The sequence below is a fragment of the Falco naumanni genome, chromosome Z, assembly GCF_017639655.2.
Source record: "Falco naumanni isolate bFalNau1 chromosome Z, bFalNau1.pat, whole genome shotgun sequence".
Lineage (NCBI taxonomy): Eukaryota > Metazoa > Chordata > Aves > Falconiformes > Falconidae > Falco > Falco naumanni.
In genome coordinates this window covers 25,565,015-25,580,014 of record NC_054080.1, presented here as the reverse complement: position 1 = coordinate 25,580,014, position 15,000 = coordinate 25,565,015, and the positions used below count along the sequence as shown (strand labels likewise).

Here is a 15,000-nt window from a genome sequence, read left to right as displayed (position 1 = left end):
CTGTAAGACCACAATCTCATCCTTTTCCTCAAATCTTGACAGTATGAAAATAAATTGAGCTGTATATTTGCAAGGTACCTTTCAGTTCAGTTTGACATTATTTGCAGTTTTTACATAGTTGTCACCTATGTGATGCATGAAGACAAAGAGACTAAACTGATTCCAAATATATTTTTCATGTTAATAGTTAATATAAATGCACAGTCTGAAAACCCAAGCTGAGCGTGATTTTACAATTTGTTGTTGTACGTAGTTTAAATTGGAACACATGTACTCACAACAGCCTAGGTAAATGTGAACGTTGATGCATTTTCCCTTTTTTTTTTATTTACATCCTAAGAAGTTAGTTTTATATTTGTTTCAGGAGCATATATTATTTTACTTTCTTTCCTCTTTGTAACATTAAACTGCATCTTCTTGGTTTCTCCAAACACCTGAGAAACATTCATTAAGTTCAAATAAAGTTTGAATAGGAATCTGACACTTTTCAGACTTACACAACCAGAACTGTAACATTTTAGTAAATGGAGGTAGGGGAAGAACGTTAACAGATGGTTTCTCAGAATTTCTACAGGCATCTTTGTTAGTCAAGTACTCATAATAACTGGCAATTACAGGTTTTTACTTTTTGTAAAATAAATATAGATTCTCATAAAGCAAGTGACAACCCAGTGGTAGTATGTTAGTGCTAGGCTTTTGCTTAAGGAGAAGGACTCTGCATTGTGTTCAGTCAGAGTTTTTGAGTGCAGCATTCTCAGTGTTAAGTGAATATATAGTGAGCAGGTGCACGAACTGCCTATCTTCAAGAGAATTTAGTTTGCTTGAAGTACAAATGGCAGAATAGATACTATATGGCATGTACAGATCAATATATTTCTTTAAAACAGCTTTTTTTGTTTAATAAATCGCTTTTTGAAATAGGAATTGTGTATCTCCTGTAAGGCAGTCTATCCTTACTGTATCACTTTAAGATCAGATCTATATACCTCACACGTTTGTGAAAACTGTATCTTACTTTCTACTGTTGTATTTTTATTTTATAAACTCTATTTTCGTCACTGAAGGCTTGTAAGAAGCTTACAAGGTGTGAAATTAGCTGATGGTGAAGTGCCGCAGTGGTTTTCAACTGTTTGAATCTAGAGATAGGCTAAAAAGTACAAGATCAATGTTTAAAGAACTTGTGGAACTAGGCATGTGGAAAAATACAAAAATATCCGTTTATTTTTCAAGTAAAATGTGTGTTGCATTTTGCTTTTTAAACCTATATAAATATTTGATTCTTCTCTGCAATTCCAGGTCAGCTGAAATCCTCTACTCCTTGGCTTTGGTACAGTCCAGTAAATCTGAGAAGATGAGTGTATTTCCTTCAGTGAATAACTATAAATTGCTGACAGAAGCTAGGAGGAACCTTGGACTCTTTCAGCATCATGATGCTATTACAGGAACAGCTAAAGATTGGGTAGTTGTGGATTATGGCACTAGGTAAGTTATTGTAAATATGTAAACTTAAATCTTGATTTCCTTTGCTTTTTGAAAACAGAAGTATTTATTTCAGAGATACAGATTTGCTGTAGCTCGCAAAATAGTACTGAAAGTCTACTGGTGCTTTACAAAAGAAGTTAACTTGGTTACACATGCTCTTAATTTATGAAATATTTTTTAATCCTCTGAAGTAAGAATTTGATGTCAAAACAAAATTTCCAAGGTTTCCAAAGAAGCTAGGTAGGCATGATACCAAGAGTTCCTTAATAACAGGGCTGTTATTTTCTGCAGTTAACTAGTGTATAGGAGAACATTTTATATCTGCCTGTGCTAAATAATCATCAAGACACATGCTAATTTAAGCATACATTCCTTGGAAAATCCACACCCTCTGTAATGTACCTTCAGTGTGGGAAATTTTTTTTATGTTTCCAATCTTCTACTTATTTTGTCTGTTTATTCTGTTAGATCTGGTGGTTAGTTGCTTTCTCAGTATTTACAAATTATTCTGCTAACTAGTTTGTGGAATCTTTTTTGAATAGTGTATTTTATATTCGTATGTCTGTCAACATATGCTTTAAGTTTTTTTTCAGAAAATTTTTAATGTTAGGTGCTAGTAAATGTGATTAATTGAGGTAGATGATAGTAGATGGTTCATAGTAGAGCATGTCCATTAAATAAGTTATGGTTTTAAATGCCCCTAAAATAGTCTCTCTCAGTTTAAACTACTGCATTCATGAAAGGATTTTTAAATTCCATAAATCTTTTAAATGCTTATCTATTAAAAACATAGGTGTGATCAAGTTATAAACAAATGCAGTGCACTTGGATATGAGGCAGTAAAAGGCTTTTTTTCACTTTACAAAAAAGTTACACAGCACTCAGTATTTGAGAATTTGTAAATCTTGTGTCAGTGGAAGCAGTGGAAATAGTGGTAATTTAAATTTTTGTGTTTCTGATTCTTTTTCTAATCCTGTTTAAACATAACCCTGACTTTGTGACGAGCATTTCAGGCTTGTCTTTGCTGTAGATACTGGAAATAAAACATACAAACCACAGACTTTCCTAAGATAAGCATTTTGAAAAAGTGCTTGGTATTTTGAGGATATACATTTTGTGGCATAGCAGTGGGGTAGAGATGTACCTCATTTTCAGTATGCAAGGTAGAAACATAATGAAATTCAGAATTCTTTTGCATTTTGCAGTCTGGTCACCTGCTGCAATTAGCTGTTCTTACTGTCATGTTATATTGATATTACAAATTACATTTGTTTTTCTGTAACATACTTTTGAGTTCTTTGATCTTTTAAAATCTTCATGCTATCACATTGAATAAAAACAACTGAAAACTAACTAAGACATTAAAATTTTGAACAGGCTTTTCCATTCAATAATGAACTTGAAGAAAGTGATAATTGACTCTGCTCATATTCTAATCCTGAAGGACAAAGGTACTTACAATTATGACACATCAACTCCATTTCTGAAGATGGTGAGCTATCTTTCTTGATTTTTTTCCAAAAATGAGATGTGAACTATGTCTTTTCAATACTGTTTGAGTGGTCTGGAAGGAAAGTTAGAATGAAATTTGCTGCTTAATACCTGCTCAAAAATCTGCTGCTTACCACTCTTCATATTAAATGAAGATATTGGGAAGTAAAGAGTGAAAACTTCAGCAGTTAATGCTGAACCCCCTACACACATCTAAAGTAAATGGGCTTATTTTGTTCCACTGGTGAATCACATAGTAAACCTAGGTGTTACGGTACTTTTGTGGGCATAATTTGTTGACATGCATATGATTAGTAAATGTATATGATGATCTGCAGTCCTGTAATTTGGCTTTACTTAATACTTAACAAATGTAGGAACAGGAAACTTTCCGTCCTGAACATAAGCCTAAGTTGAATTTGCAAGAGCAAGTCTAGGCAAGCCCTGCTTTTCTCCTTAGCTGAAATCACTTGAAACAAGAATCTACCAATGATAAAGTAAACAACAGATCCACACACATCTTGAGACCCATTTTGCAGTGAAGAGTACCTTGAAGGATTACACTTACTAATATTGTTTCCTTTCAGATTTCTTGGTTTCTTTTCTATTTGAGCAGAAGCTCTTTGCTGTGATAGGTAGTCTTTGGAAGTCCATATACCTGGTATAAAGAGGAAACAAGATGCTTTAATTTCTTTGTGCATAAACATAGCAGGATTAAGACAGTCTTTATTATATGGTTACCTTACACTAACATAACTAATATGACACATATTCTGCTGGCTTAGGTGTGCCAAATGTGTCATACTTTGAATTACCCTTCCAGTCACATACATTAAATAAATAAATAAATAAGTTAAAATTGGGTTTTTTACGGTTTATTACTTCAATATTAATATATATGTCCATGAAGCATATGTGCCTGTGGGTGTGTGCTACATGCGTGTGTGCCGTGAATATGTCATTTTTCTCTTGGTTGGAAAAGGTAACAAAATGAATGTGCACCTTCATAAAGTAAGAATGTTTCAAAGTAATTTGTGGAATGGAATTTTCACTTGTGCTCTGAATTATATTGGAAGATGATGTGTTACTACGTTTTGCAAAACTTGCGTTGTTCCTGTTCTTTATAAGTCTGGATTAATACCACTGGATTGTAGAAGTGCTAACTGCTGTTTAAACTGCATATTGCCTAGAAGCATACTAAGTCAAACTCTCCCTCCTCACTGTGAAAGCAGAAACAAAAAGAAAGTTCTTATTTCAATAAATTTATTATAGCTATATAAACCAGAAAAAAGTGATTGCAGAAGTAGATTATGATTTATCTGTATGATATACAGTAACTGCAGCATACCATAAATCTAATATTCACACAGTACTTTGCCACAACAAAACGTTTATAATTTGGGATTTGTAAAATGGGATAATGCAAGAACTTCAGGTTATTTACAAAAATTCTTTTGCAAACCTTGAGTAAGTAGAAAGTTCAAAGGCACTTGCTTTCAAATACCATCATGGTATTTTGGTGGCTGATGGAAGCTGACATCAAGAATTGCTCAGATATGGGCATTCAGAATGAATGCTGAGACTTGAGAAAGACAAATGGTGAAGACCTGAAGATTGAAAATGGCTTTGTCTTTGAAGGGTGAAGAAGGAAAAAACACGTGGTCAAAGGAACAGAGCAAGAGACTGTAGCAGCATTCCAGTAGATAGTAGGTTACAACCAGAATAAACTGGCCTTTCTTGAGGCCAGGAAAAAGGCAGTTGGAAATGAGACATGGTGGAAGGATTTCATAATGACACTACTAGTACTGTGTTTCTGCTATTCTTAATTATTAGTTACATGCAAAATCATCATGGTTTTCTCAGCTGGTAACTGAATACCTTGCATATCATGTCTTAAGTTTTATGGACTCTGCATCAGTAAACAAACAAACACTAGATAGCTTGGAAGACAATACACTGAAAATCAGAAGAAACTTGGAGATCCCTGCATGATCCAACCAATAGGATGAGATTCAACCTATAAAACAATGCAGCCATTGCAGCATTCCTGTATATTAGGCTTGTTTCTTTGAGTGCAGGAAGAAAACTTTCATGTAAATGTCAATAGTTGGATTTCAAAAACATAATTTTTAGGATGTTTTGGAATATTTTGAGTAACTGAGAGCTTTGCGCTTCAGTTACAAAGTCTGTAATTCTCAGCATTATAGGAACTATCAAAGGTATATAACAGTACATCAACAGCTTGGCTGTTGTCTTAAAAGACTAATGCCATAGTGACAGCAATGGCTTGTCACTACCTTTTGCCACTGGTAGTGAGCCCTGGTTTGTATTTTATTTAAGAAAAGAGAGAAACTCATGAAAAATAAGAATTCAATATTGTGAAACAATTCTTCAAGTAGTTTATATCATGTAAAAATCATACCAACACCCCAAATTATGTTTTTTGAAAATCCACACAACTAAACTCAAAATCTGTCTGATAAATACACACGAGTTGTAGGGTTTCAGAATAGATTTAAATCAAAAGAAAGTGAATAAAAATATATGGTAAGTATTTGTAAAATTTGAAGGAAGATGGCAATTATGATGTCTTGTATGCAGAAAGGAAAACACGGGGGTGGCAATCTGATAATGGTATCTAATAAGAGACATCTAGTGAAAGCAAATGTTCCCCAATGAATTGGTGAAAGTAAGCCTTTTTCTTTTGTCAGTCTCAAGTACTTAGTTTGTAAACTTCTGTGGTTCATCGTCCTATGTAGCATGCTAAAATAAGCTTCTGTTTATGATATGGCTAGCGTGGTTTTGTAATTCATAAGGTTCATATCACAGACAAAGCTCATATATCATACATTTAAGTGTATTCAAAAGCAAATTCAAAGATGTTCTCTTGTAGGATGATGTTCAGTCTTCCCAAGATTCTTTGCCACACAAGACAGTTATAAAGCTGACATTGCAACCAAGGTAAATAATTTATGTATTAATTAGTGTATGAGATTCTTCTACCAATGTTTGTGTTTTCACTACCTAGTAGGTTTTTATGCCATTTCATTTTTTTAACTTTCACTCATAAAAAAAAATAAATAAAATGTAGTCTGGCATATTATGCTAATATTATGTGTAGTTGAAAAACGACACAGCAGTTTTAAAACTATAGAAGTTTCTCACGTGGCACTAATTCAGCTGCAGCAGGTAGTAGGTTTACTATGTGCTTTTATAGCATTGAAATCCTTAATAAATTATACTTGAAAGGAGCAGTAGAAAATTCTAATTAGACATAATTAAAACATAATTAGTAGTGTGAGCAAAAACTTAGTTTTTATAAGGCCTAAAAATCACAATATAGAAAAGCTGGATTTTCTTTACAATTCAAGTAGAAGATAAATTAGGACACTGTTTTCTCTTAATTGCAACTTTGCATTGTATTAAAAGAGCTTACTACTTTAATTATATTTAGGTTTAGAGTATTCAGTTGAAACTGACATCCTGCTATGCCCATGAACATTCAGTATCCAACCTGAAATAACTTAAACATTCATAAAAGTCTACTAATCCAGATAAAGTGAATAATAAGACTTATGAATATGAGAGCTGCTATGGGTGTAAATCAAATTATACAATGTTTTTGCTAACAGAACAGATGATTTAAGATTAATTTTAAAAGTAGTGTACTATTTTTGCTGATGTTAGCATTTATTTTTTCTAGTTCTAGCAAGTGGCAAGCTAATAAAACCTACTTGACTAATTCACGAAGGTATCACACTATTCAGCAGACTAACGGCTACTGTTAAAAATTCTAATCAGATTCGTCAAGAAAACAAGCAGTTTGGTCCTTGTGAGCTTCTGGGGGAAGCTGTCTTGAGTCTTCTAAAGTTAAATATGTATAATATATGTGTATATATAGTTTTAATAGAAGCTTGTTTCTAGTAGTCATGTTGACATACATACTGGGTTTTTTTTTAAAATAGAACTTCTGTTCTCTTATTGCAGTTCTAGATAGGTGCTAATAAATTATATTAAACTTGTCCAAAATGATCAGGTGCCTAGATATGTAACTAAAAAGGTTTTAACTTCTTAAAAATGTGCTCTCAGATATCTTCAATGGGAGAGACTGTATATATTGTATATAAACAGTTGGCTGGAGGCAAGTTATAAAGTAGACTTTTTGCCATTTGAGGATAGCTTTTAATTCTTTTGCTTTCCTTGCCTAGGTTAGTTGCTGAAATTTCCCCCATAGCATTTCCATGCCCCTTCCATCCCCTGTGATACTCCTTTTGTTTGCATCCCGCTTATCTCTCTGCATAGTATGCTAAGTAAGTTTTTTCCCTTTTTGGTGTTTGTGCATTTATGCATATGAAGTAGATACACATGCCAAGCCTTTTTATTTTAAAATTAATATTATCCTAGCAGTCTTTTGCTGCTGTTCTCTAAAGTTGTGTGAAGTTACTAAGACGGTAACATTGGTAGATAATTGCTTATTTTAATTTGCCTGTGTGAAGATATTATACAGTCATTTTGAGATGCAATTCATGTTCCAAAGGCTATGTAATCAGAGTTATGGGATATAGAATAAAGATGAAAAAAGTGTGAGGTAGAAGGGGAGGAGAAGAATTACAAAGGAATGTTGATACTGCTGCCTGAAAACCTGTTGTTTTCTAATGACTTCCTGTTTGGAAACATTTTCAAAGTAATGTTGAAGTACACACTACATATTTCCTTTATTGTTAAAACTTTAATTTGAATATCTGTATGTTCAATTATTTTGTCTTATAAAAACGGATTTAGTCTTTCTAGGCTTCTAACTTTATCCCTGGTTCTAATCTGAATTTCCACTAACATTATTACCATTGTGAAAAGCTCAGACAGTAACTTCTGCTTAAGTCTAGTACGTGAATATTATGACTGTGTGTCTGATTTTTCTAGGTTACCAGTAAAGATGTGAAATGTTAATTTCAGCTGAATCTTAAACTCGCCTTGATAAATTTACCATTAAAGATTACTGTGCTTAAACTTCAGTAAGACGCTTCTAAAACAGAAACTGATTTTTCCTTTCGAATTTTGAGGCATCAGCAGATTGAAAATACTGATTCTTGCCAAAACTTAATTATTTGGTTATCCTCTGTGCATAAGTCCTTTATTGTTTGTAGCGTGAAATCTCTAGATTTATTTCTGATAATGTGTTTTAATATACCATTATGTGGGGTAGAATTAAGTCAATGTAATTGGCAAGGTGTTACTTTTCTTTAATTGGCTGAATATTTACCTTTTTGTAGCATTCCATTTCAGGATTTTGAAAAATAGCTATATTGTAAATTGATTATTCTTATAAAAGTTTTGTTCATATCACCTATAAATTTAGAGGAAAACTACTGACAGGAAGCTCATAAGATTTTTAATGTGATTAATTAGTCATTTTCCTATTGTTTTTTTCTTATTTTACTGAGTTGATGCTGTCAATTTCAAATCTAACCTGCTTTTCAATGGGAGAGTAGTTGATGGTATGCTTTTGTCTCTCTCATCCAGCCTTCCTTTTGATGATTTTGAGTTGTGTTCTCTTCACTGCTTATGAAAGTTTGTAGTCAGTAGTAAAAACTGATCAGACAGACTGTACAGGAGAGCTAGTACAGCTTGATTACATGCAAAAAAAGAGGAAAAAAACGGCTGTTTCAGCAGTCAGTGTTCTACTATGAAGTAGCTCCAGATTGTTGTGTGTTTAAGAAATGCCTTTCAAGCTGCTTCTAAGCAGGTACCACTTTTAATATATTTGGTATTGTTTCCTCTCGACCTGTGCATCTCATCTCTGTAGGGCTCTGTTGCCGTATTTTTATGAATCTGTAATTACATAAAAAAAGAGTAAGGTGTTAGTTTCAATGAAATAGAGTACTTTAAATCTTACTGTGACTCCGCTACCTTAGAACAACTAAGTGGTCTTATGATTAGGCTTTTGAGTACTGAAAATATGGTGTATTTAATTATAGTAAACCCCTTTAATAAAGTAGCATGCTTTTTACAAAATTGTTACTTTCATCTGAAAACAAAGCTTTTGCAAGAAAATATCCAACTAGAAATGGAACTGCTTTTGTCTTGTTCTGAAATTAACAAATAATACAGCTTGTCTTGGAGACAAAGCCCACGAGTATACTGATAAACTGGATGCTGCATCATACTTTCATGACAGCCCTGTCCTTTGATAGTGTCGTTGCTGCTTGGGAGTAGTCTGACAGAGGTCATTCTTCCCGAATGTCAAAAGGCTTGCACTCACTGGACTTGGACAGTGGTGTTGGGTGGGTTTGAACATCTTGCCATCCAGTTTAAGCTGTGACCTGTTGATACAGGGTATGTCGACAGTGTGCGTGGCAAGATTTCTTAGCTTTTTTTAATCTGTGGTGTTTCCTGGAGACAGCATTGCAGGGGAATGTGATACACGATGGAATAACTGAATTGGCTGTCCGTACCGGCTTGGATGTTGTAGTATTGTTTGGCACAACATGTTGAGCCTAGGAGTGAATGAGATCCAACAGTATCCAGTATCAGTCATGCTCTGCTCCCCCCCCCCCCCCCCAACTCCACCCCACCCCACCCCCACCCCCCCCCCCGGTTTGTTTGTTTTTTTTAATTACTTCTGAGCCTTCATGTACCTGACTGGGGAGTTGTTGTGGTTTAACCCCAGCTGGTAATTAAGTGCCACACAGCCACTCACTCCCCTCTCACACAGGGGTGGGAGGAGAATCGGAAAGGAATGTAAAACTCAAGAGTTGGGATAAGAACAATCTAATAATTGAAATAGGATAAAAATGAAAGAACAATAATAACAATGATGACAATAACAGTTATAATGAAAAGGGAGGAGGGGGAAAGAATGAAATCCAGAGGGAAAGGAAGAAAGAAAACACAGGGTGCACAATGCAACTGCTCGCTGCCCAATGCCCAGCCAGTCCCCGAGCAATGACCTGCCTGCCTTGGCCAGCCCCTGTGGTGGTTTAACCCCGGCCGGCAACCAAGCCCCAGGCAGCCGCTCAGTCCCTCCCCCTCACCCAGAGGGCTGGGGAGGAGAATTGGAAAGAAATGTAAAGCTCGAGGGCTGAGATAAGAACATTTTAGTAAGTAAAGCAAAAGCCACACATGCAAGCAAAGCAGAACGGGGAATTAATTCACCGCTTCCCATGGGCAGGCAGGTGCTCAGCCATCCCCAGGACAGCTGGGCTCCATCATGCGTAACGGTTACTTGGGAAGACAAACGCCATAATGCCAATGTCCCCCCCCCCTTCCTCCTTCTTCCCCCACTATATATACGCAGCACAACACCCCATGGTGTGGAATATCCCTTTGGGTAGTTCGGGCCAGCTGTCCCGGCTGTGTCCCCTCCCAGCTCCCCGTGCCCCCCCAGCCCTCTGGCTGGCCGGGCCTGAGACCCTGAGAAGTCCCTGACTGAGTATAGACACCACCCGGGCACAGCCAAACCCACCCGTGTGCTGTCAGCATTGCTCGCACAGCACAGCCACAGCACAGCTGCACCCGCTGCGGAGAAGGAAGTTAACCCTATCTCAGCTGAAGCCAGGACACCCCCCAGGAATAAATACTCAGCATGACATCCCATGCTATAGAATACCTCTTGGCTGGTTCAGGTCAGCTGTCCTGGCTGTGTCCCCTCCCAGTTCCTTGTGTCCCTCCAACCTTTTTGCTAGCAAGGCCAGAGAAACTGAAAAGTCCTTGACTTAGTATAAGCATTATCTAGCAGCAACTAAAAACATCATTGCGTTATCAACGTTGCTCTCGCATCAGAGCCAAAACACAGCAGGTACTAGTTCCTAAGAAGATAATTAACTCCATCCCAGCTGAAACCAGGACAAGCACTGAGCTCCATTGCACTCTACAAGTGTGGTGTAAGACATCCCATATGAACTGAAGATACTGTGATACTGAAAGATTTTTTACAAATCGTTGATTTAGGATTATTTTTAGTGGTAGACCAGCAGTACTTATAATATGCCCAGAAATTATTTTTGTCAGCTAATCACAGAACAATGGTATGATACCCTTCTTATCAGGCTAGTTTAATAACTTAGCAGATATGTTTTGCGCTGGTTGAAATATTCAGGTTGCCTAGGAGATAAATTCCGAGTAGTATACACTATAATCAATGATGTCTTCAAAGAGCTGTCAAAGCACTAAGCAGTTTAGTGACATCCACCTTATAAAAGAAAGTTTCATTTTTCCAGATAGGGGATACAAAATAATCTGGACTATTATTCTTATTTCAATATCTATGAAGAAGTTTTGGCATAAGGTTGTAATTAACAAAATTTTGACATAAGTTCTGTTTATTCTGTTAGGTCCAAAATTTGTGGGTTGTTTTTTGTTGGGTTTTCTTTGGTTTGGGTTGGGTTTTTTTTTTAGAAAGAAAATTCTGATTTACCTTTAAGATTTTGCAGGTTGGTTACCTTTGCAAGAAATCACTTGGCCCGTGTACCCACTGCTTCCTCAACACAGCACTGTAATGCAAAATTTAATACTATTTTATTTTATTTATACTAAGTTTAATATATGATAAAGAATAATGTACAATGGTCAAAAACTCTTGGCAGAGCAACGTTACTTATTTGGTTGGAAGATGACAGCAATGATAACTTGCCTGAGAAGGACATTTGTTGGTGTGATATGCCAAAACGGAGAGCTGTCCCGATGATGTGAAGCAATTGATTAAAGCTTCACACCAAAGGAAAGTGTGTCTTTCTGAGCTTAGAAGGTAACTGGATTGGGGTAATGTTTTAATATTCTCATTTAGCAACTTGAACTTGGTGGTGGTTTTTTTGTTGTTTTTTTTTGACCTGTGTCGCCCATGTTGTATAATGAATCTAAACAGTTGTCCAGTGTAGTTAAAAGGAGAGGATGTTCTGACAGCGTTTGACATTTTAGTAATACGCAATTTAATTACCTTTTGTGCTTTCATGAGTTCTGAGGCATATGCATTCCTAGTTATATACTGAAATAGTGTTAAAAAAGACAGTTGAAATGAGTATTTAAAATGTCAGTGAGGGGAAAAATATTTAAAGAAAACAGGAAAGAATACAGAAACACTTAAAATGAAACCAGAAGTATTTGTGGCAGTTCATACATTGTTAATAAGCCATGTTCCCCAGGGAAAAAAAACCAACCAACCAACAACAAAAGCCCCAAAACAACAGTTTTAGTTTTTTATTGGATGAAATAGAGCTAGCAATATGCACAACCTTGTTATGTTTCTGTTAAAGTGAAACCTCTGTATTAATAACTTTTAAGGGAGGTGAGCAGGACTAGAGGTCATTCAGTCAAGCCTTAAGTCTCTCTTCTTCTATTAAGAAACAAGACTTAATTAAGCATTTGTATTCTCAGCACAGTTGTGCAAATATTTAAAAAAATAGAAAAACATTTGAAATTATATGTGAAGAACTGCACTTTTAGTTTCCAGTACTCTGGCTGCTTAGGCTGAATACAGCCTAATGATTTTTAAAACAAATTACTTTAAAGTGTTAATCTTAGTGACCAGCTGCCTGGTCAATTTACTAGATTTCAGATGACCTGTAACTGCCATGAACATGTTCAGTTTGTTGTAAACTCCAGGTCATTTTGACTGAATTGAATGGATATTTAAAAAGCATTCTCTCTCTTGATTTTCATTGAAGAACTGTTGCAAAGGCAATGAAATGCTTGGCTGACACAGGGCAACTCAGGCATCTGAATCCTGAAACATCAGTTAATGTGCATTTGAAATAAATATTTCAGTAAAAGTCATTCTGCCAAAAGTGGTGAATTCAAAATGAACAAAAGCAGGATACATTCTTTATTCTTTATAGGTGGAGGGTGGCTGTGTAACTGCCTTTTATTACCAAAACCATCAAATTTTGCATTGACAATGTCTAATGGGAAATGGAGTGAGGGGCATGGAGGAGTTCACAGCACCTTGATCTCTTAATACTCTTTCTGTAAGGTCACAGCAGTTTTTCAGAGATTTCTATTTTTACTGTGCGAGTTTTCTACTTCTTGTGTTAATTACACTAATTACATCTTGGAACTGGCTCCCTGCACTGACAGTTGACATTTTGCTAAAAGTTTATCTGGGAACTCTGAAAACAAAACAACAGATAAGCTAAGGGATGAATGTATTTTCTGATGTAAGAGAGAGCTCTTTAAAACCGAACAGTGGTTGTTTTGAGTTATTGTAAATTTTCATTATTAAGAAGAAAAAAGCAGCTTTGATTTGCAATTACTTGCACTCCAAATCTTTCTGTGGAATTAATCTTTTTTTTATTTCAAAACTCAAGTTTTCACTACCATGCTTCTGAATTCAAGTTGTTCTAAAATCCATTGAATTTGAAACTTTTTCATTGCATAAAAAAATCTTATAAATTAAACTGTTTTCAATTTTTGGTCTGTCCTATTGTTGATAAGCCAGTGATGGTCTGTTCTAAACATTTTTGTTTACTGACTGTCTTTGAAATTGCTGTTACAAAATTAAACTAGTAAATAAATTGATAATGTTTGTAGTGTTTGTAGAATCTTTGCAGATTCTCAAATTGCAAAAATTTAGGATTTTTAGTTAATGGAGAGAATTTCAAATTTTTCTTGGGGTTTGCAGTACCAGTGCAATGAAGTTGTGAAGGTGTTTGATGCTTCAGTTGCTATAAAAGAACGATAACACTAAAATGAAAAATCCCACAATTAGTTGTTACAAGAAATGTATGGGTTCCTCTAAAAACACTGTTTGTAATGGAAGTGTTGTATGATCATATGAAATGCAGAAAGAATAGAATAACTAAACATACTTTGCGGGGAGGAAAACCAACCTGGTTTGTTTTTCAAAAAACAGAAAGTGATCATCATGAAGAAATACGCTAGTAAAGAAATGAATGCAACTGAAAGATCGGCATTATATGCATGTACTTGTTGAAGCAGTTTTGGAAGTAGAAGATACACATTTTCAGTATACTAGTGTATTTGTGTATTATTTCTTCTTTTTTCCAGGCACTGGCCCCTTCAGCCTTTTTTACTGGATTTGCTTTGAGCCAATACTGTAATTAGTCCAAGGCTCTCAAGGCACAGACTGAAGTGATATGGCATACTTAAAGTCTTTCTGCTCTTCTGAACCAGATTTTTTTTCCCTTCTAAATGCAGATTTTTAAAGCCTGCACTACAAGAGGAACAAGGAAAGGATTTTAGTGAAGGTACTTCCTGATCCTGAAAAAGTCAGGGGGCTTCAAGCCCATCTTGGACTTCAGAACACCTCACAACTTTGTGGTAAAAGAAAAATTTAAAATAGCGCCTTTGGACTTAATCCTTTTATCCTTAATTGGAGAGTAGTTATGTGCTCCAGATTAGGATATGCGTTCCACTACAGTCCATCCAAATCATAGGAAGTATGTGTATCTGGCATATGTAGTAGGTACATAACATTTAAAAGTGTTGTCTTAGGTTGGTGTTGGTTTTTTGTGTTCTCAAAATTTACAGTTCTTGCTGTGCTGTTGTCTGTGTTTGTTGTGAATGCTGTTTTCTTGAGGGTGTTCCATGGTTTGTTTTGAGAAAGCCACACAAAGGTCCTGTTTCTTGTGAGAGCAGAGGGATGGAATATGTGCCTATCATCTGCCTCGTTATCTGCCTTTTGCATGAGCAATGGGTATTATAAAGATATATCTGTAGAGTTACAAAATTTATAGGAATGCATGTGTGTGAGTTCTCTCACCTTTATTAGCGAATCTGAAGTTTCACTTTGGGTCTGTCATTAGGAAGGTCATTCCTAGAGGGATTCAGAATTTGGAAATGTCAAGCTAAGATAATGGAACTTTTTTTAAGGAAATTATAATTGGTTTTAATTATCTGCACATTAATCAGAACTGTTAGCCATTGCTGCTTTTAGAAATAATGTGTAATTTTAACATTATAGCTCTATTTCTAAACTGCACATTTAACTTAATTTTCAAATGCTGTTGAAATTGTAGCATAATTCTGTTCTAAGTTGGTTTAAACTCTACTGAATTTTTGTCAATTTACTTATTT

The 15,000-nt window shown here is 35.4% G+C and overlaps 1 protein-coding gene across 2 annotated transcripts in view; it reads left to right on the top strand.

The window, feature by feature from the left end:
* The window catches only part of MAN2A1 (mannosidase alpha class 2A member 1), a 127,779-nt gene that overhangs the window by 55,371 nt on the left and 57,408 nt on the right, over window positions 1-15,000 (top strand). For both annotated transcript variants that reach the window (XM_040578908.1, XM_040578909.1), the window contains exons 10-12: window positions 1,297-1,482; window positions 2,860-2,974; window positions 5,867-5,934. In XM_040578908.1, the coding sequence (XP_040434842.1) occupies window positions 1,297-1,482; window positions 2,860-2,974; window positions 5,867-5,934 (369 nt within the window). The remainder of the gene's footprint in view (window positions 1-1,296; window positions 1,483-2,859; window positions 2,975-5,866; window positions 5,935-15,000) is intronic.